Source organism: Hypanus sabinus, chromosome 18 (assembly GCF_030144855.1).
Source record: "Hypanus sabinus isolate sHypSab1 chromosome 18, sHypSab1.hap1, whole genome shotgun sequence".
In the NCBI taxonomy this organism is placed as follows: domain Eukaryota; kingdom Metazoa; phylum Chordata; class Chondrichthyes; order Myliobatiformes; family Dasyatidae; genus Hypanus; species Hypanus sabinus.
Window position 1 is genome coordinate 15,521,932 of NC_082723.1, and position 19,975 is coordinate 15,541,906.

A 19,975-nucleotide genomic window follows, 5' to 3' on the forward strand; every position below is an offset into this window, starting at 1 on the left:
GGGGTATTCCCAAACCTTCAGTCTTTTATTGTTATATACTGACTTCATCTGAGCTGCTTCTATAAATGAGTAAATTGCTTTCTGGAAAATCATACACTTGAAAGCTTTATGTTGACTGCTGTTCAACAGATAAAACTCTTAACTATGAACACTGTGTCTATTTGATCGGAAAGGAGCAGCTGCAAGAGGTCATGCTTTAGGTTAATTTATTTATTTGAGCTTATCTGAGTATATTTAAGCTTATTATGTGTTTCAGTTCATGTTAACTTTTTAATGATTTAACGACTTTTTATACATTATTACAAAATATAATTTTAAGAGGTCTTGATTTTTTCTGAATGACAGAAGTTTCTTACAACGTGTGGATAAGCTAGCTGTCTGTCTTTTCCAGAGAGCTTATTGGTGCGTCTACTAATATTCTAAGAAAACAAGTAAGACCTACGATGGAATAATATATATACCTCATACATGGAGGCAGAGGATAAAATACACATGGTGGCCATTTTATTAGGTACATGTGTACACCTGCTTGTTTTATGCAAATATCTAATCAGCCAATAATGTGGCAGCAACTCAATGCATAAAACTATGCAGTCATGGTCAAGAGGTTCAGTTGTCGTTCAGACTAAATGTCGAAGTGGGGATGAAATGTGACCAAAGTGACCTTGATCTGGGAATGATTGTGCCAGGCTGAGTGGTTTGAGTATCTCAGAAACTGCTCATCTCCTGGGATTTTTATGCACAATTGTTTCTGAAGTTTACAGAGAACAGTACAAAAAAGGAAAAAAACATCCAAGGAGAGGCACAACTTCACGGGCTGAAGGGCCTGTATTGTGCTGTAGGTTTTCTATGTTTCTATGAGAGAGCCTTGTTCATGAGAGAGGTCAGAGGAGAATGACCAAACTGGTTCAAGCTGACAGGAAGGTGACAGTAATTCAAATAACCATGTGTTGCATCAGTGGTGTGCAGAAGAGCATCTCTGAATGTACACATCAAACCCTATTAGAAGTTACCTAATAAAGTGGCCACTGAGTGTATAAGATTATGCTGCCTTCACAAAACTGTGGGGGTGGGGGCAGAGGGTAACGCAAACTAATAATTTAAGATCTTAGTAAAGAAGCAAACCTTCAGTAAGAAATATTTTCTTGTCCTCTTTTGGAGGTTCTATTATTATCTTTGTTTCACCCTATAAATCAAAGAATATAAATACTGGCAATATAGCTTTACAAATACAAGCTAATACAAACATTTCATACAGCTGAAGATCTGCTACCGTCTGCTTTGATTTTGAACAATGCAATTTCGTATCATTTCAAGAAGATCTGGAGTGCAAAATATGAACATTTCCAAAATTTCAATATTAAGTGACATTACTTAGGACAGATTTAAATTGATTTCTACCAAGTGAAAATTAAATAGCAGAGCTCGTGCCAAAGAGTAATGCAGCACAGAAACAGGCCCTTTGGCCCATCTAGTCCATACCAACAAATGCCAACAAAGTGAGGTCATAGCTCAACCATGCTGAGCCATAGTCTCACCCATTCACACCCTCACTTGTAATACTCTCATCTTAGGTGTCAACTATTGTCAGAAATGTTCTTCAGTAGCTTTCTAACGGGAAAAAAAGTAACATTGTAAATACTGTTGTTGGTAACTCACAATAAGAAAGTAAGTGGATGGGGAGGGATATCCACACCATATAGATGTGAGGACTGGAGTGGGAAGTGGGCATCACTACCCAGGGATCAGGGGACGGGGGGGACAGAGACAGAGAGGCACACAATTATCAAACCATTCTGTTAAATATTTGTCTCTATTGGGCCTATGAAAATAAAGCAGAATATTACATTAAGCCATTCTGATATCTGGCTGCAACAGCAAAATGAGAAGATAGTCCCCCCGATATTTTATTAAATTATTATAAGGTTGAAGAGTTTTCATACCGGTTTGTAGACTTCAATCACACCAAAATATTTACTGACATCAGTGCTGAATCTGTGTAGCTCCTTCCTCAATTTGGAAGGGTATTTACTAACTATTTTCATCTGTTTTTGGTAAAAATTTTCATATCTGTGAATCAGAATCAGATTTATTACACTGACATAGGTTGTGATATTTGTTGTTTTGCAGCAGCAATATAGTGGAAGAGATAATAAGTTACTATAGGTTACTATAAAAATATAAAATGAATAAAAAGTGCAAAAAAGGAATAATGAGGTAGTGTTCATGGATTCCTGAGCCTTACAGAAATCTGTTGGCAGAGGGGAAGAAGATGTCCCTAAAAGACTGAGCATGCATCTTCAGGCTCCTGTGTCTCCTGCCTGATGGTGGTAATAAGAAGAAAGCATGTCCCTGGTGGTGAAGGTCCCTAATGATGGATACCACCTTCTTGAGGCACTACTTTGTAGGTGTCCATGATGGTAGGATGTTTGAGCCTGTGAAGGAACTGCCTGAGTTTGCAACCCTCTGCAACCTCTATCAATCCTGTGCGTTGGAGCTTCCATACCAGCTGGTGATTAACCAGTCATAATGTTCTCCACATCTGTCTTTGGTGATATACCAGAACTCCTCAAACTCCTAATAAAGGTGTGCCTACTTTGTGGTTGCATCAATATATTGAGCACAGGATAGATCCTCAGATGTTGATGCCCAGGACTTTGAAGCTCCTCATCCTTTCCATTCACTGTTGATACCTCAATGAGGACTGTTGTGTGTTCTCCCAGCTTCCCTTTCCTGAAACTAACAATCAACTCTTTGGTCTAGCTGACGTTGAGTGCAAGGCTGTCATTGTGACACCACTCAACTACCTGATCTATCTCATTCCTGTATGCCCCCTTGACATCGCTTGAGATTCATCAACAGTGTCGTCATCAGCAAGTTGAGCTGTGCTTAGCCACACAGAGAGCGAAAATAGTACCAAGTTAAAACAGCTAGTGAGATTACAGGGTTCCAATGAACTAAAATGCATGTGATGTAAATGAAATTGAGTTTCTTTCCTGTGGTGTTTTTATCTCAGTAAGTATTAAATAAAAGCATTCATACCCTTCTATATAGTTGTACTAATTCACATAGACTAGACATGAATATGCATAGATAAGCTGTTATTAGTTTATGTACTGGACTCAGTTGTTCTCAGATGCCTAGTGTTTCATCTCTGGTTGATACTGCTGAATAGCAGCAGCAGGTGTTGTATTCTGCTATTGAAATTCATTTCCCTTACCACTGTCTACATTTATGCATGTCTCTGAACTGAACCTATCCCGGTTATTTATTCCTCATTAGTCTTCAGTAATATCAACTTGAAAGTATATACAAAGCATCCTAACTGAGAAGGAAGAAAAAAATCAAGGTTTTCCATGTTTCTATGCACCAATCACATGGAATAGTGGCATGTATGTTGCTATGTAGTTGGTTCTTCATTACATATGGAACCCCCTGCCAAAAGCAATGTGGGAATACACTCATCAGAAGGATTGCAGCAGTTCTAAAAGGTGATTCACTACAACCTTCTCTGGGGCAATGAATTCTGACCTTGTCTGTGATGTCAAGATATTAAAAATTCTGCTTTTGAATGCTTTTCCACTGAAGCATCAAAATTAAAAATTTGAACGTTCATCTGAATGTTTCCACCCACATTCCAAAGATGTACGGTTAGGATTAGGGTTAGTGAGCTGTGGGCATGCTATGTTGGTGTTGAAAGTATGGCTTGCCTCTAGCACAACCCCAGACATTGTTGATCTTTGATGCAAAATGGCGCATTTCATTGTATGCTTCAATGTTGATCTACATGTGACAAATAAGGCTAATCTTTAATCTTTATCTTTGAAAGATTAATCTATCTTCTTTTCCTTCTGCATCAGAACAGCTTGTTAAGTGAATGAAAATTCAGTTTGATTCCTGAACCTAGTCTCTTTATTGAAGAGTCATAATTATTGCTGAAGAAGCTGACATTAAACTGAAGTACCTCATGTGGTAAAAATACTTGCCCTTTTATGATTCCATTCAGCAGGCAGACAGCCTTTTTGTAGTCTGCCTTCAATTCTGTCTGTGTGTTGTCCTGTCTCAGCTGATCAATAAGCAGGTCTAGGTTTGCTTCTCTGGTCTAGGAAGAGAATAAAACTTCCATGTAATTCACATGAACCTTGTTGTTCCATGAATGGAAATATAGCAGCTTTTTTTAATTGGGAGTAGGACCAGGAGGAAAAAATACAAATCAAACAGTGAACTAATGTTTCATATGAAACCTTTAAAATAATTAGATTGGTCATTAATTCCTGGAATATAACTAATTCCCGGTACTTTGACATATCCTGTTATCAAATCAACAGCTTAATTTTGTGAAATGCATTACATTACGTCAATGAAAAAATCAATGGGTGAGAATTTACCACTGCATGGCAAACTTGCACTAGAATTACGAAGCACAATTAAGCTGTTTGCTCTGACGTAGGCTGAGCATAAAATTTATATTCCCACTTCATTATCATGGACGTAGCCTCCTGACAGCGCCACAAGTGTTGTTTCTTACAGTTGGACCAAAACATGGGATGAGTTTGTGAAAAGAACTTTTAATGAACAGCAGAAAGTCAGTAACCTAATGGTCCCTAATAATACTGATACATCTTTCCAGCAATGTATGTGAATTCAATACCAAGTGTCGATCAGCATGTGACAAATATGTCAACTTTATCAATAATATACAGTACCATATGTTGCACATTTATACTTTGTATGAAGGAGTTCTGATTGCCTTCCTTGCAGTTTTACTGTTTGATAATGGTTCTTGGCAGGGAAAGAACCTGGTTCTTGCCATTTTTGATGGCAGCAAATTTATGTTTTTGGAGAATAGTCTGCAAACATTTAATACAAAAGAAACAACATTGGGAAATTTTTGATAGAGATATAACAATCCTTATTTTATGTCCATCAATGTTGTTTATTTTTGGAAACCTGCTAAAGAATGTTAATTTCCATCCAATCAGTGGGAAGGAATTTGAGTTACACACATCCTGATTTTATATTTGATTGGGATGCTGCAAATTAATTCCAGTGTGACTGCAGTTCCACATTGAGCTCTCGAACTGTCTGCCCACCTGATTTGCTTTATCATGTTTCTTGCGACAGTCATCTAGCTGTTCTTTTAGCTGGTCTTCCAGTTTAGTTAAATTCATTCCATGCTTCTCCCATAGTAAAGCAGCTTCCTTCCAAATACGTAACAAGTCCTTACAATTCAACTCTGTCTCCTGGGCCAACATCTCCATGTGTTTCTACAGATATGAAAAATATTGAACAGAAATTTCACAAGGAAACAGAGTGGAATTATTCAGAGAATTTTCCTGGCTTTTCACAATTTGATTATTTCCTCTTAAGAGTTTCTACATCAACCGGTGAACAACTTGAGCACATATAATTGCTAGACTATGTTGATTTAGTTAATCCTATTCGAAGTAGTCCCTTTGACAAGAAAGGGGGTAAAATCAGCCATGCATAGCATCTACACACAATGCAACTTTATTAGGAACGCCTAACCACCTACATGTAAATGCAAAGATCTAATCAGCCAATCATTTGGCAGTACCTCAATGCATAAAGGCATGCCGACATGGTCAAGAGGTTCAGTTGTTGTTGAGACCAGTATCGGAATGGGGAAGAAATGTGATCTAAGTGGCTTTGACCTTGGAATGATTGTTGGTGCCAGACGGGGTGGTTTGAGTATCTCAGAAGCTGCTGATCTCCTGGGATTTTCATGCACAACAGTCTTTAAAGTGTGAGGAACAAAAATATCTAGTGAGCGGCAGTTCTGTCAGCAAAAATGGCTCGATAATGAGAGAGGTCAGAGGAGATTGACCAGACTGGTTCAAGCTGTCAGGAAGGCAGCGGTAACTCAAATAACCACGCATTACAACAGTGTTGTGCAGAAAAACATCTCTGAATGCACAATGTTGGACTTTGAAGGGGATGGGCTACAGCAGCAGAAGACCACAAACATACACTCAGTGTCTGCTTTATTAGGTACAGGAGGTATCTAATAAAGTGGCTACTGAGTGTATTTCCAACAACAATGTGGCAACCTTTACTGGAAGACAATGAATATGTGATATTTCTATGTGAGGGCTGCATTATTCTGCTGACTCATTCTCTCCTCTATAGTCCACTTACATCTTTGACCAGATTTACTTGCCAAGAATGCCCACTGAGGGCTCAACATCCATTGAATCAAATTCCATATGTGTTAGCAAAACAAAAATTGCACTTGTTGGCAATCAAAAATAAAAGCAGAAACAGCTAGAAATACTCAGCTGGTGTGAATGCAAAATTCCAGTTAATATTTCATAGTTTCTGATGAAAATTTATTGGACTGGAAACATTAACACTGTTTCTCAAGTCACAGATGTTGCCTGATCATCTGAACATTTACTTCATTTTCTGTTTTTCTCTCATGGAGAAATCAATGTTTTCAGAAGCGAACATACTTTGCAGCAATCCTATGGTGCACACTTTACCTCGAGATGCTGGCCTTTGGTTATGTTTTTGGTAGTGGTTCTTCCATCCAATATCTAGCTGCAGAGCATCTATAATTTGTTCTCAAATACAAGAAAATCTGCAGCTGCTGGAGATCCAGAGGAACATACACAAAATGCTGGAGGAACTCAGCTGGTCAGACAGCATCTATGGAAAAGAGCAAACAGTCAGCACTTCAGGCCGAGAACCTTCCTCGGGTCTTTTCCTCTTTTTGCTGTTTGCTCTTTTCCATAGATGCTGCCTGACCTGCTGAGTTCCTCCAGCATTTTGTGTGCGTTCCTATAATTTGTTCTATTTTTCGCTCACACCTGCAAAAACATGTTGGTATATGCTGCTTTAAGGAAAGGTTATCCCAATTTTTAAATAGCAAATCAATTGCCAATTATAAAAATAATAAACAGAGCCAAAGATTTAAAAAAAATTCTCCAAACAGATAGAGGATTCCTTGTTGCCTTCAAGATCTTGGTCAGACCCTAGATCTTATTACACTGTACTGGAGCATGCTGCAGCACTACTTAGAGATCCATTGGATTAAAATGTAACTCTTTGCCACATTTATGATTTCTCACTCAGACCATCAGCTGTCTCCACTCATTCAACTGTAATAAATATTTGGGGAAAGCGGGGGAGAAAAACAGGCTTACGTCTACAGCAAACAGCTCCTCTTCAAAGCCACGATGTAAATTGCCCAGAAGAGGAAGAAAGTCAGAGATCATTAACTCTTTGACTTCTTTTTCTGTACATGTCTTGGAACTCAATAGCTCCTCCTAAATCAGTGAAACATGAGTGTTACTGTAGGTAATAATTAATAAACAAACCACATTTTAATATATATTTCTCCAGGAAACTAACAACACCATATCATCTGACCAGTTTATAAACATATAACAATGTTTACTTGGATGTTGCACTTAATAACTTGTAATGAACTATAGGAAAAGACAAAGTTGTAAATAGTCATCTTTTTAAAAATGGCTTTCTCCACATTTCCAGGGCCTTTCACCGGATCTCTTCAGATATCAAATTAGAATGATCAACATTGTGTGACATCAAATCCACAGAAACCAGCCAGCTAACTTCAAATGATTCTTTTGTCATGATCACTATCACAAAAAAAAAGATGAGGGAAGAGAGCCCATCACATGGATTGACATTCCTGATGTTGCAGTCTGTTCTAATTTAGTCCTATTTTATGCTTAATTAATGAATGATTCTCAGACAATGTTATTGTCTTCATTGATACTGACTCAACCTTAATAGCATTGCGTTAACAAATATGTCGTAAATGCCTTCAGTGTCAAGTTTAATTGTGGCTTTTCCTTTCCACACATGCATTGAAACACATAAATGTCATTGATGAGAGAGATAGACTGGATCACATCTATTTAAACTTCACCACAATAGAAACTGGACAGCCACCAATCAAAGCTGTTCTCAGGATTTATTACATAAATTTACATATTGCTAAATTAATTTATGTAGCAACAATTATCCTAATAAGAACAGAAGAAATTGGAGCAGGAGTGGACATCTTGCTCCTCGAGCCTGCTCCGCCATTTAATAAGGTCATGGCTGATCTGGCCATGGACTCATCTCCACCTACCTGCATTTCTCCATAACCCTTAATTCCCCTACTATGCGAAAATCTATCCAAACTTGTCTTATCCATATTTACTGAGGTAAATATTAATGATCATAGTTACTGAAACTTACCAGCATTTTTGTGATAGTTACATGGCTGAATATAGAAACAAATTCCTTGTCTGGGGTTCAGATAAGTCAGACCTTAGCTGCAAAATTCTGATTAGTAAATAGCATTCCCTCTCCAATGTTCTTACAGTGAACCTCACCTCTCCTCCTCCCTTTCCTCCCAGTTTACTGGTTATACTGCAGACCACCTGTATTTGATATGCTGGGTATTACTGCAAGGAAGATCTAGAATGAGAAAGACAATCTAGTCCTTACTTTGATAGTGTAATTTTAACTTGAAGGACTTTACCCTCACCTGCTTAATCTTCTATGGCAATGAAATGTTCCTACTTTTCCTACCTCGCATCAATTTAGCACATGTACCCACCTTACATTTTTCAACTTCTGCCATCCATTCATGATAGAGTTTTTCATAATAAATCTGCAATGTATTTATAAATTGAATATGCAGTGAATCTGGGAAGTGAAACAAAATATTTTCAAGATTCACTTTTGTGGAAATATATTACTGAGTTTCGAATAAGAGTAAATTATATAAATTCCAACATGTAAATGTAAGATAAAATTACTAAAAAGACAAATTATCACAAGTGATGACCAAGTGATGTTAAGACTTATGCCAGTGTATCCTGTGCATTTCTTATTGCTGTCTTTATCCTGACTTTGTTTTGCTCTTTATTTGTATCAGTCATTATGCTCCTCAATAATTATTTTGAAGATTTTCTTGACTCCCCTTTGTAAATTTTATTTATTCTGAATATTTTTAATTCCCTTTTGTCTTCCTCTACTTTGTATTTTTGCTTAAATTTTTTCAATTTTGTCTTCAACTTTTCACATATCCATATAGGCAGCCAATGGCTATGCTTACTCAAGAGTTTGAAAAGATTTACTATGTTATCAAAGATTCTACAGATGCCCTCTTTTCATTACTACCACCTGGGAGAAGGTACTGGAGCCTGAAGACACACATTTAACATTTTAGGAACAGCTTCCTTCTTTTTGCCACCAGATGTCTGAATGGTTCATGAACCCAAGAACATTTTTTCCTCGCTATTTATTTCTTATTGTAGTTTACAGTATATTGTATGTACTGCATTGCAATGCTGTTGCAAAACAACAACTTTCATGATATTTGTCAGTGATAATAAACCTGATTCTGATTCTGTTTCATTATTGAGTAGTTCTTAGTTGCCATTGGAAAATATTTTTCCAAATCCCTGTGAACTTCAAACACTGGCTTAATGGTGCTCTTTCCCCAGTAATGGTGCTGGTGTCCAATGAAATAATGCACTCAATACTTAGTAATACATACAAAATGCTGGAGGAATTCAGCAGGTCAGGCAGCATCTATAGAAGAAAGTAAATAGACAATGTTTCACCGACTGTTTACTCTTTTCCATAGATGCTGCCTGGCCTACTGAGTTCCTCCAGCATTTTGTGTGTATTACTTTGATTTCTAGCATTTACAGATTTTTCTCATTTGTCACTCAATACTTACTTATTTTATACAGCTAATTTTTAAATAAGCACAAACATGTATTAAGTTACCTGCTTTCATATCAAAAGGAAATCAAAGCCATTGCTGACATCTGTCCATTTTGGTGATATACTGTATACTTACCAATTTCCTGATTTAAGGCAGCTATGGAGGTGTACCACACATCTGACGAGTTTTTAGTGCAACCAGATGGCTTTATGTTTCTGCAAAAAGAGACAAATAGACATTAAATAAGCTAAATTTGAACAAGCTGCATACCCGAGTCACTTCAACTGAATGATAGTTTCATAGTAGCGTAGTGGTTAGCACAATACTACTACAGCTTGGGGCATCGGAGCCTTCTGTATGTCTTCCCTGTGGTATATGTGGGTTTTCTCCAGATCTTCCAGTTTCCTCCCACAGTCCAAAGACATACTGAGTAGATTAAATAGGAAGTTGTCCTGTGATTATGCTTGGTTTCATCAAGGTTTGTTGAGGGTTGCTGAGCAGTTGGAAAGGCCTATTCCACTCATTATTTCTAATGTTACGAAATCCCGTAACTGGATCACTTACCAGCAAAGATAGAGAGGTCTGTTGAAGTCTGATGGTACTATTTTTAAAAGTATTTATTGATAAAGGGCACAAAATTAAGATTAATGCAAACATACAGATAGTATACGTCGTCAATACTAAATCTAAAGCATGGGTATAATAATAATCAATAAGAAATAGCTCTATCATTGTCTAGGGGATAATGTATTGTCCGATGGAAAGAGTCACTATCAGTTTGTTCAAGCTGCAGCGTTGTTGGGTTTAAAAGCGATGTGGTTTAAACTTGCCCAAGTCTTTTATGATGCCAATCCGTGGAGTCAGGGGAGCAAATTGCCCCGTTGTTAGCTAGAAGTTGTTTTCCGTGGTTCCAGCCACCAATTCCAGCCACGGAATTGAATGCACGTGGCCTCCTTCCGATGACTTCCTGCTGTTACGTGGTCGCTTAATGTTTCTTCTGGTGCGTCTGAAGGGGTTGTTCCCCAGACCCTCTTTTATACTTCCTCACGGGGTCTCAGATATCAATCAGGTTGGGATGATGCAATCCCTCAACCAGTCCACTCTGGTCATCCCCTGAGGGGCTTCAATGAATAGTACAGTACTCAATACACAACTTGGTCTTCCGGAGAGAATGGCCATGTCCCATAGCTTTACATCGCCGGGGAAACGAGGCATTTTGCACGTCCCACTCTCATTTCCTGGGCCCCTTGACCCAACCCAACGGTGATCTTGCGATTCTCACAAAGGAGGGGGCTACGGACATAACACTAAAATAAGTGAAAACGTTTTGCTTGAAATCTACTTATTCAAACTGCTGACACATCTACTGCCCTTCTTTAATAAAGTCCACTCTCACCATCTCATCCAACATCACTCTTATATATCCTAACTCAGCTAAAATATAGAAATAAAAAAAATCCAGATGCTGGAAATCTGAAATAAAAACAGAAAATGCTGGAAGATCTTTGCAGGATCTAAAGAAAATGTAATAATGGTTGAAATCAAAGACTCTTCATCAACACTGAAAAATGACTAGATAAAGTATTCCTATTTTTGTTGCCTCAGACTTTCCTAATACTCTTACATCATGTTCTGTTAAACTCCCAATGCATTTAATTCAAGACACCTCTTTTCATACTCTTCCTTGACATTGTCTCAACTTCCTCATGCAACCGAGAGCACTATTTTATTCTACTGTGTGCTCTTTTCTCCAGAGTTTTGGCCTCTACAGCAACTTATGTTCCCTGTTCCCTCACTGGAGATAAAGCCTCACTGGAGACAAATGTCTTTGTTCCTTACTGTCTAGCATGCCCCCCTCAACCTCACAAAATCACTCCCAACTTCATGGAGAGTTACTCAATCTGATTGCAATACATTTTAAAGTTTTCTAAGTGGGAAGGCAACTTCTTTCTCCCCTTTCTTAAACAAGAATTAATTTACACATCAATTTTCTGGCACATCTGGAATTTCTGGAAATGAAAAAGGGCTTGGAATGTTGAATTGCCAATCCAGTCTTTCTTTCAGCCATGTCTCTGTAATCAAAGCATGATTACAGTCCCATGCATGAGGGCCAGTGACTCATCTTCTTAAATCTTCTTTCTTCATTAAACTGAAAGTTTAGCTGGTTCAAGGTAGAGGATAGCCCGACATTGGGAATATGCAACAATAAGAAGGGAACTTTCTTTGTAACAATGGTATACTGGAAATAGAAATTAATAAAAGTAAAAAATGCTGGAAATATTCAGCAGGCCAAGCAAAGTCTGTCAAAAGGGAAACAGGATAACTTTGTCAGAACAGGGGAAGAGAGGAAACATTGACAAAGGATCACAGTCCTGAAACATTACCCAGTTTTCTTTTTGCAAACACTGCCATACTTGCTGAGTTTTTCTACATTTTCTATTTTTGCTTAAGAGAGAAAACAAGTTAATTTTAAGTTTCAGATAGGTAAATGGAGGGGAAGATAGAGGATACACGAGATGGGGCAAGTCCAGCTTTGCTGTGGGTTACTGTGCAGAAGTCAATAGTTGATGGTTTAAGACAGGCAGTTAAAAAGTGAGAATACAAACAAGAGACCAGAAAAAATGCAAAATTCAGAGCTGTAAACATGCCCAAATGATTAGACTGTACTAATGGACAGATAAACTGAGCCAATATCAGCGATTGATCAGCTACAAAGAAGGCAAGAGAGTGGCTAAATTTCAGTAGGTGTTTGACGAGATTTAATATGTCACCTAAAACACTTGCAAATTTCCACAGACGTACAACGGAGAGCATTCTAATTGGCTGCATCACCGTCTGGTATGGGAGAAGTAAGGTGCAGAGAGTTGTAAAATTAGACAGCTCTATCACGGGAACTGGCTTCCATAGTATACAAAACACCTTCAGGGAGTGGTGCCTCATCAAGGCATCATCCATTATTAAGGACCCCTATAACACAAGACATGCTCTCTTCTCATTGTTACCATCTGGAAGGAGGTACAGAAGCCTGAAGGCTCAGTGATTTGGAAACAGCTTCTTCCCCTCTGCCATACAATTCCTAAATGGACATTGAACCTATGAACATTATCTCGCTTTTTTAATATATATTATTTCTGAACAGCTTCTTCTCTACTGCAATCCGCTATCTGAATGGACACTGAACCCATGAACATTGCCTCACTACTTATTTATTTCTGTGTTTTGCACTATTTATTTGATTTAATTATTTAATATATATGTAGATACTTACTGTAATTCACAGATTATATTTCTATTTTATCATGTATTGCATTGTACTGCTGCTACAAAGTTACCAAATTTCACAACATAGGCTGGTGATATTAAACCTGAATCTGATTACTAATAGCTGAAATAGCTGGTTCTGTTAGACTGAGAAAGCAAGGTACTGAAAGTGTAGAAATTAATACTGAGTCTGGAAGGCTGCTATGTGCCCAGATGGAGGATAAGGTGTGTTGGGCCTCATTATGACAGCACAGGAGGCCACAGTCAGGTAGGTCATTGGTATGTATTAAACATAGAAACAGAGAAACATAGAAAACCTACAGCACATTACAGGCCCTGCAGCCCACAAAGTTGTGCCGAACATGTCCCTACCTTAGAAATTACTAGGCTTACCTATAGCCCTCTATTTTACTAAGTTCCACGTACCTATCTAAAAGTCTCTTAAAAGACCCTATTGTATCCGCCTCCACCACCATTGCTGGCAGCCCATTCCACACACTCACCACTCTGAGTAAAAAATTTACCCCTGACATCTCCTCTGTACCTACTCCCAAGCACCTTAAACCTGTGTCCTCTTGTGGCAACCATTTCAGCCCTGGGAAAAAGCCTCTATCCACATGATCAATGCCTCTCATCATCTTATACACCTCAATCAGGTCACCTCTCATCCTCCGCCGCTCCAAGAAGAAAAGGCCGAGTTCACTCAACCTATTCTCATAAGGCATGCTCCCCAATCCAGGCAACATCCTTGTAAATCTCCTCTGCACCCTTTCTATGGCTTCCACATCCTTCCTGTAGTGAGGCGACCAGAACTGAGCACAGTACTGCAAGTGGGGTCTGACCAGGGTCCTATATAGCTGCAACATTACCTCTCGGCTCCTAAATTCAATTCCACAATTAATGAAGGCTAATACACCGTATGCCTTCTTAACCACAGAATCAACCTGTGCAGCTGCTTTGAGCGTCCTATGGACTCAGACCCCAAGATCCTTCTTATCCTCCACACTGCCAAGAGTCTTACCATTAATACTATATTCTGCCATTAAGATGAAGAATTAAAAGTCACCAATGCACAATGAATATGAGTGTTTTATAAAGTGGGCATTAACCTTTGCTTTCTCCAGTGCATACTGTGATTATTGAATCTGGAAGAAGCATAAAGAAACCTCAGCTCTACTTTAATGTACTCTTTGAATCCCTGGGTGGTGGGAAAAGAAGAGGAAAATAAATGGATGTTGCATCTTCTATGATTGCCTGTGCTATAAAAAAGGGAGTAGATAGAACATAGACAAAAGAATACAGCACAGAAACAGACCCTTTGGCCTGCAACGTTGTGCTGAATCAAGTGGTAAGCAAAATTAATCTCTTCTGCCTACACAATCTCCATATCCTTCTGTGTTCCTCACATTCATGCATCTATTTTAGTGTCTCTTTGAAGTCTCCAATATTTCTGATTCTACCAACACCACAAGCAGCACACTCCAGGCACCCATCACACTGTTTAAAAAAGTTTGCCCCTCATATCTCCTTTAAAATTACTACCCTTCATCTTAAATGTATGTCCTCTGGTGTTCAACATTTCAACCCTTGGAAAAAGATACTGTCTCTACTTTAACTATGCCTCTCATAATCTTCCAACCTCTATCAGATCTCCACACAGCCTCTACTGTTCAGCTTCATGTTATAGCACTTGCTCATTAATCCAGACAACATCCTGGTAAATCTCTTCCAACCTCTATCAGTTCTCCACGCAGCCTCTACTGTTCCAGAGGAAAAAACAATCTGAGTCTGTTCAGCTTCAGCACCTGCTCATTAATCCTGACAACATCCTGCTAAATCTCTCATGCACCCTCTTCAAAGCCTTGACATCTTTCCTATAACTAGATGACCAGAACTATATGCAATACTCTAGATAAAACCTAACTGGGGTTTTACAAAGCTGTAACAGAACCTCTTGACTTTTAAACTCAATCCCTCGACTATTAAGGGCAAGCATGCCATCTGCCTTCATAACCACCCTACCAACCCATGTAGCCACTTTCAGGGAACAATGAACTTGGATCCCAAGATATCTCTGCTCATCAACACTGTTAAGTATCTTGTTGTTAACAATGTACTGTCTCTTTGCATTCGACCTGCCAAGGTGCAGCACTTCACATTTGGCCAGGTTAAGCTCCATCTGCCATTTCTCTGTCCTTATCTGCAATTGATCTATATCCTATTGTATTCTTGACAAACACCTTACTAGAATCCATGTAAACAACATCCACAACGCTACTTTCATCATTCACCCTTGTCACCTTGTCAAAAACCTCAACTTAAGTTAATACGACCTGACTTGCCTGAATAAAGCCATACCACTCTCCCTAATAAAGCCAAGCTTTTCCAAATGCTCATAGATCTTATCCCTAAGAATTCTCTCCATTAATTTCCCTGCTACTGACACGCGAGTCAACAGACTATAATTTCCAGGATTATCTCTTGTTCCCTTCTTGAATGAAGGAACATTAGTTACTCATTAGTCCTCCAGGATCTTGTCTGTGGCTAGAGAGGACACAAAGATATTGATCAAGCCTCAGCAATCTCTCCTCTGACTCTCTCGATAACCTGTGGTACATCCCATCAGACCCAGGGGACTTATCCATCTTAATGTTCTTTAAGAGACCTAACACTGCTTCCTGCTTTACCTTGAAATGCACTAGCATATCAATACACTCAGCACTAATCTCTCTATCCTTCACATCCTTCTCCTTAGTAAATACTGAGGTAAATTACTCATTGAGGACCTCACCCACATCCTCCATCTCTCAGCAAGTGTCACCCCATTTATCCTTGCATAGACCATAAGGCCGTAAGAGCAGAATTAGGCCATTCATCACATTGAGTCTGCTCCGCCATTCCATCATGGCTGATCCAGGAAGCCAGCCTCTCCCTCGTTATCCTTTTGCCCTTGATCCATGATCTCTGGGTGTGAGGAATGAAGGTAATGATATTTTAAACACTGAAAGGAGAGGTTCTGGTAATAGAATTTTGCTGAAGCCAGCAGAAAATCATGAGTGGTGATTTGTTGAATGTGAAGGTTGGTAAGATAAAAGTTGAGGACCAGGGGAAGTCTCTCTCTGCTCTACCAAGGAAAAGGGCTGAGAGCAAAGGTGTGGGAAATAGTTGAGGTGCAGTCAAGAGTTCTGTCAACGATGGTCAAGTAAAAGTTTTGATTCAGAAGGAAGACATTACATAGGCACCTTGTGGAAAGTCTAATTATCTAAGCAAATACAATGCAGAGGGAGGAATTACACTTAACATTTTATGCCCCTTAGGTTGTATTCTCACTCTTGAACTACCCACTAATCTCTTGACGTGTTTAGCTCTAAAGCTTATTTTATGACAACCCTGGCCTAACTCTTTATTCTTTCCATTATTTTCCTTCCCTTCACTGTAATTTAAAACTAACATATTTTCTCTCTTCCCCAGTTCTGAGTCTTCAATCTGAAGCATTAACCGTATCTCTTTTGAAAAATGTTGCTAAGCCACTGAGTGCTTCCAACAATTTCTGTTTAAATTTGAGACTTCCAGCATCAGTTTGCATTCACTGGGAATGCACAACATTTCCATTTCAGTCTGGAAAAGAGAATGCTATTATTTCAGGAGTAACTCTTCTTCAGAATCATGATTTTTTAAACTTACACTATCTCCTCAAGAAGCTGCTTTCTTTGATAGTTTAGTCCTTGCTGTTGTTTCCTTAGTAACTCCTCCTCCTTTGCCAAACCAGCTTTCCAATCCTTTGCTAAATAATCTCTGTGAAAGGAGCAACAAAACAAAAAGCCAAACTTTGACAAACATTATTATTTGTAGCTAAACTAATAGCAATTCTGAATATTCAGTACTGAAAGCTGTTTCATGCCAAATAATACTTTTATTATTAGTTTTTACAATGATATTAGTTTCTGACATAGAGCTTACAATGGACAATTATTAACATTTAATTATATACTTTTGGGCAATTGGAGCAGAGGGTCAAGATTACAAAGTATATATATATAGCTGAAAGAAATAACAAACAACTGTTCAAAAAATATTTTTTAAGTATATAAATGTCAAGAAAAGTATGTGCAGCCAGCAGTTTACAGCACAAGCCACGTTAAGGAATGTAACATGTGGATTGGTTCAAGAATAGTCAGTACCATATAAAATACCACAAGTAAAATGATAAGCAAAGTACTGTGAAATGTGTGAATGCTTATTCTATACTGCACATGTGGAAATCTAGGGAAGTTTGAAATGTTATGTCATTTAGGTCTACTGATAAGACCTGACTTGCTAACTTTTTTTCTAGTATTTTCTATTTCCAGCGCAGAAATCCGAAAGCTGATGAGATATTGCTTCACGACTATCTGCACCCTAATGTTGGACTCCTCATGGTGAGAGAATGCTTTGCACTTGTAGAATAATCAAATAATTCTATTCCTGACAATGGAAGGAAAATGATCCAAGTTTATTATTTTGGAATTATTTTATGGTACTTGTCCTTATTTAAGAATATACTTGTAAATTAGAATTCTTCAAAAGTTTCTGAAGGATTGTTGAGTTTTTTAATGCTTAAAGGGATTACATATCTTTGAAGGGGGGTTTATGTTTTTTGTGCTTTATCTTATGAACAGTTATGATATCTTATGAAATGTTTCTGACTGCCTGTGAAGAAATCTCTAATAGAAAGGATGCTTGACTGTTCCAGCTAAACAGATAGCACAACATTGCTGGCAGTTAGTTTCTCCCTTTTCTGGGTATGCCTGGTTATCACTGCATCACATAAGCCGCTTTACTTCATACTACCTCTATGGCTCCTAGGTCCTTGACCTCCAAACAGTTTTACCAGATCCCATTGACAGGATCATCAAAATTAACTTGAATTTTTATCCAAGATCTGTAAATCAGCTAACTGTGCTCCCCATTGACCACATGTTCATAATCAAAAACAAAAATTCTTACTTCAGCTTATGAAGAATGTCCTGCTTCTTGTAGGTTTTTAAGTCTTTAACCTTAGTGCTCCATTTTTGCCTATGTGATACCTCTTGCTTTAGGTCAGCCTTGATCAGATTAACATACAACTGGCTCGTTGCTCTGTGATTTGCCAGCACAACCTGGTTTACTAGCTGTGCAAAATGGTAATGGATACAATAGAAATATTAGTATGATTCATCTTGATATAAATATTTTGAAGCAGAATAAACAAGTCTGATATTATGTGCATATTGGAAATATACAAATTTCATCATTTTTCAAAATTCAAAGTTTTTCTTTCATTTAACATACATTCAGTGGCCACTTTAACAAGTATTGGAGGTAGCTAATAAAGTGGCCACTGAATGTATGTTCATGGTCTTCTGCAGCTGTAACCCATCTGCCTCAAAGTTTGACAAGTTGTGCATTCAGAGATGCTTTTCTGCACACCACTGTTGTAACATGTGCTTGTTTCAGTTAGTGTCACCTTCATGTGAGCTTGAACCAGTATGGCCATTCCCCCCCCCCAACTCTCATTAACATGACATTTTCATCCACAGAACTGCTGCTCACTGGATGATTTTTGTTTCTCACACCATTCTCTGTAAATTCTAGAGACTGTTGTGTATAAAAATTCTAGGAGATCAGCAGTTTCTGGGATACTCAAATCATCTTGTCTGGAAGTAACAATCATTCCATGGTCACTTCAATCAAATTTCATTCCTTTCCTGATGTTTGGTCTGAACAACAACTGTTTTTCATGTCTCTATAAGGAGAAGCACTGTCGACGTTTCGGGCCAAGTGTTGACAGTGCTTCTCCTTATAGATGCTGCCTGGCCTGCTGTGTTCTACCAGCATTTTGTGTGTGTTGTTTGAATTTCCAGCATCTGCATTTCCATGTGTTTGTTTTTCATGTCTGCCTGCTTTGATGCAGGCAAACATGCCACATGTTTGGCTGATAATATATTTGCATTAATCAGCAGGTATACACATATCCCGAAAAAAGTGGCCACTGAGGTATTAAAAATCCGAACTTCTGAACACAAACAAGATCTTCAGATGCTGCAAATCCAGAGCAACACACACAAATGCTGGAGGAACTCAGCAGGTCAGGCAGCGACCAGAAAAATGAATAAACAGTCAATGATTCAGTCTGAAACCTTTCATCATTACTGGAAAGAAAGGAGGAAGACGCCAGAATAGAAAGGTGGGGAGAGGGGCAGGAGGACAAGCTAGAAGGTGATAGGTGGAAGCAGGTGGATGGGAAAGATTAGGGCTGGAGAAGAAGTAATCTAATAGGAGAGGAGAGTGGACCATGGGAGGAAGGGAAGAATGAGGAGCACCGGCTGATGTCATAATCAGGTGAGGAGAAGAGGTAAGAGGCTAGGGGGGGGAATAGAACAAGAGGGAAGGGAAGAGAAAAAGAACAGAAAAAAACGGAAGGAGAAATCATGCCATTGGGTTGGAGGCTACCTAGACAGAATACAAGGTGTTGCTCCTCCACCCTGACAATGGCTTCAACATGTTGGAACAGAAATGGTGAACGAAATTAAAATGGTTGGCCACCAGGAAACTCTGCTTTTGGTGGATGTAGAAGTGCTCGACAAAATGGTATCCCAATTTTCATTGGGTCTCACCAGTGTGGAAGAGGTTGCACCAGGAGCACTGGATACAATAGATGACCCCAACAGATTCGCAGGTGAAATATTGTCTTACCTGGAAAGACTGTTTGGGGCCCTGGATGGAGGTAAGCTTATCAAAACTTTTGTTAACACTTGAACCAGACTTTGCACAGATAAAATTTGTTGTGGCAATGTTTGTAGTTTCAGGGAAAATATCATGAATGTTTTACCTACTCGTAGTTACTGAAATCCAGTCGAACACACAGGAATCAGAACAGGAACCAAAAGATGATTATTAGATGTATTGGAAGTATTAATGTAAATATACATTAATCAGATGGAAAATGAACAATAATGCATCTCTTAATTATCCATT

At 38.5% G+C, this 19,975-nt stretch overlaps 1 protein-coding gene across 2 annotated transcripts in view; it reads right to left on the reverse strand.

The window, feature by feature from the left end:
- Positions 1–19,975, reverse strand: part of ccdc180 (coiled-coil domain containing 180) — a 75,134-nt gene that overhangs the window by 41,038 nt on the left and 14,121 nt on the right. For both annotated transcript variants that reach the window (XM_059993710.1, XM_059993709.1), the window contains exons 9-17: positions 17,966–18,129; positions 16,664–16,774; positions 9,854–9,933; positions 8,600–8,688; positions 7,167–7,289; positions 5,094–5,267; positions 3,987–4,102; positions 1,944–2,070; positions 1,126–1,186 (exon numbers count right to left, since the gene is read on the reverse strand). In XM_059993710.1, coding sequence (XP_059849693.1) covers positions 1,126–1,186; positions 1,944–2,070; positions 3,987–4,102; positions 5,094–5,267; positions 7,167–7,289; positions 8,600–8,688; positions 9,854–9,933; positions 16,664–16,774; positions 17,966–18,129 — 1,045 coding nt within the window. The remainder of the gene's footprint in view (positions 1–1,125; positions 1,187–1,943; positions 2,071–3,986; positions 4,103–5,093; positions 5,268–7,166; positions 7,290–8,599; positions 8,689–9,853; positions 9,934–16,663; positions 16,775–17,965; positions 18,130–19,975) is intronic.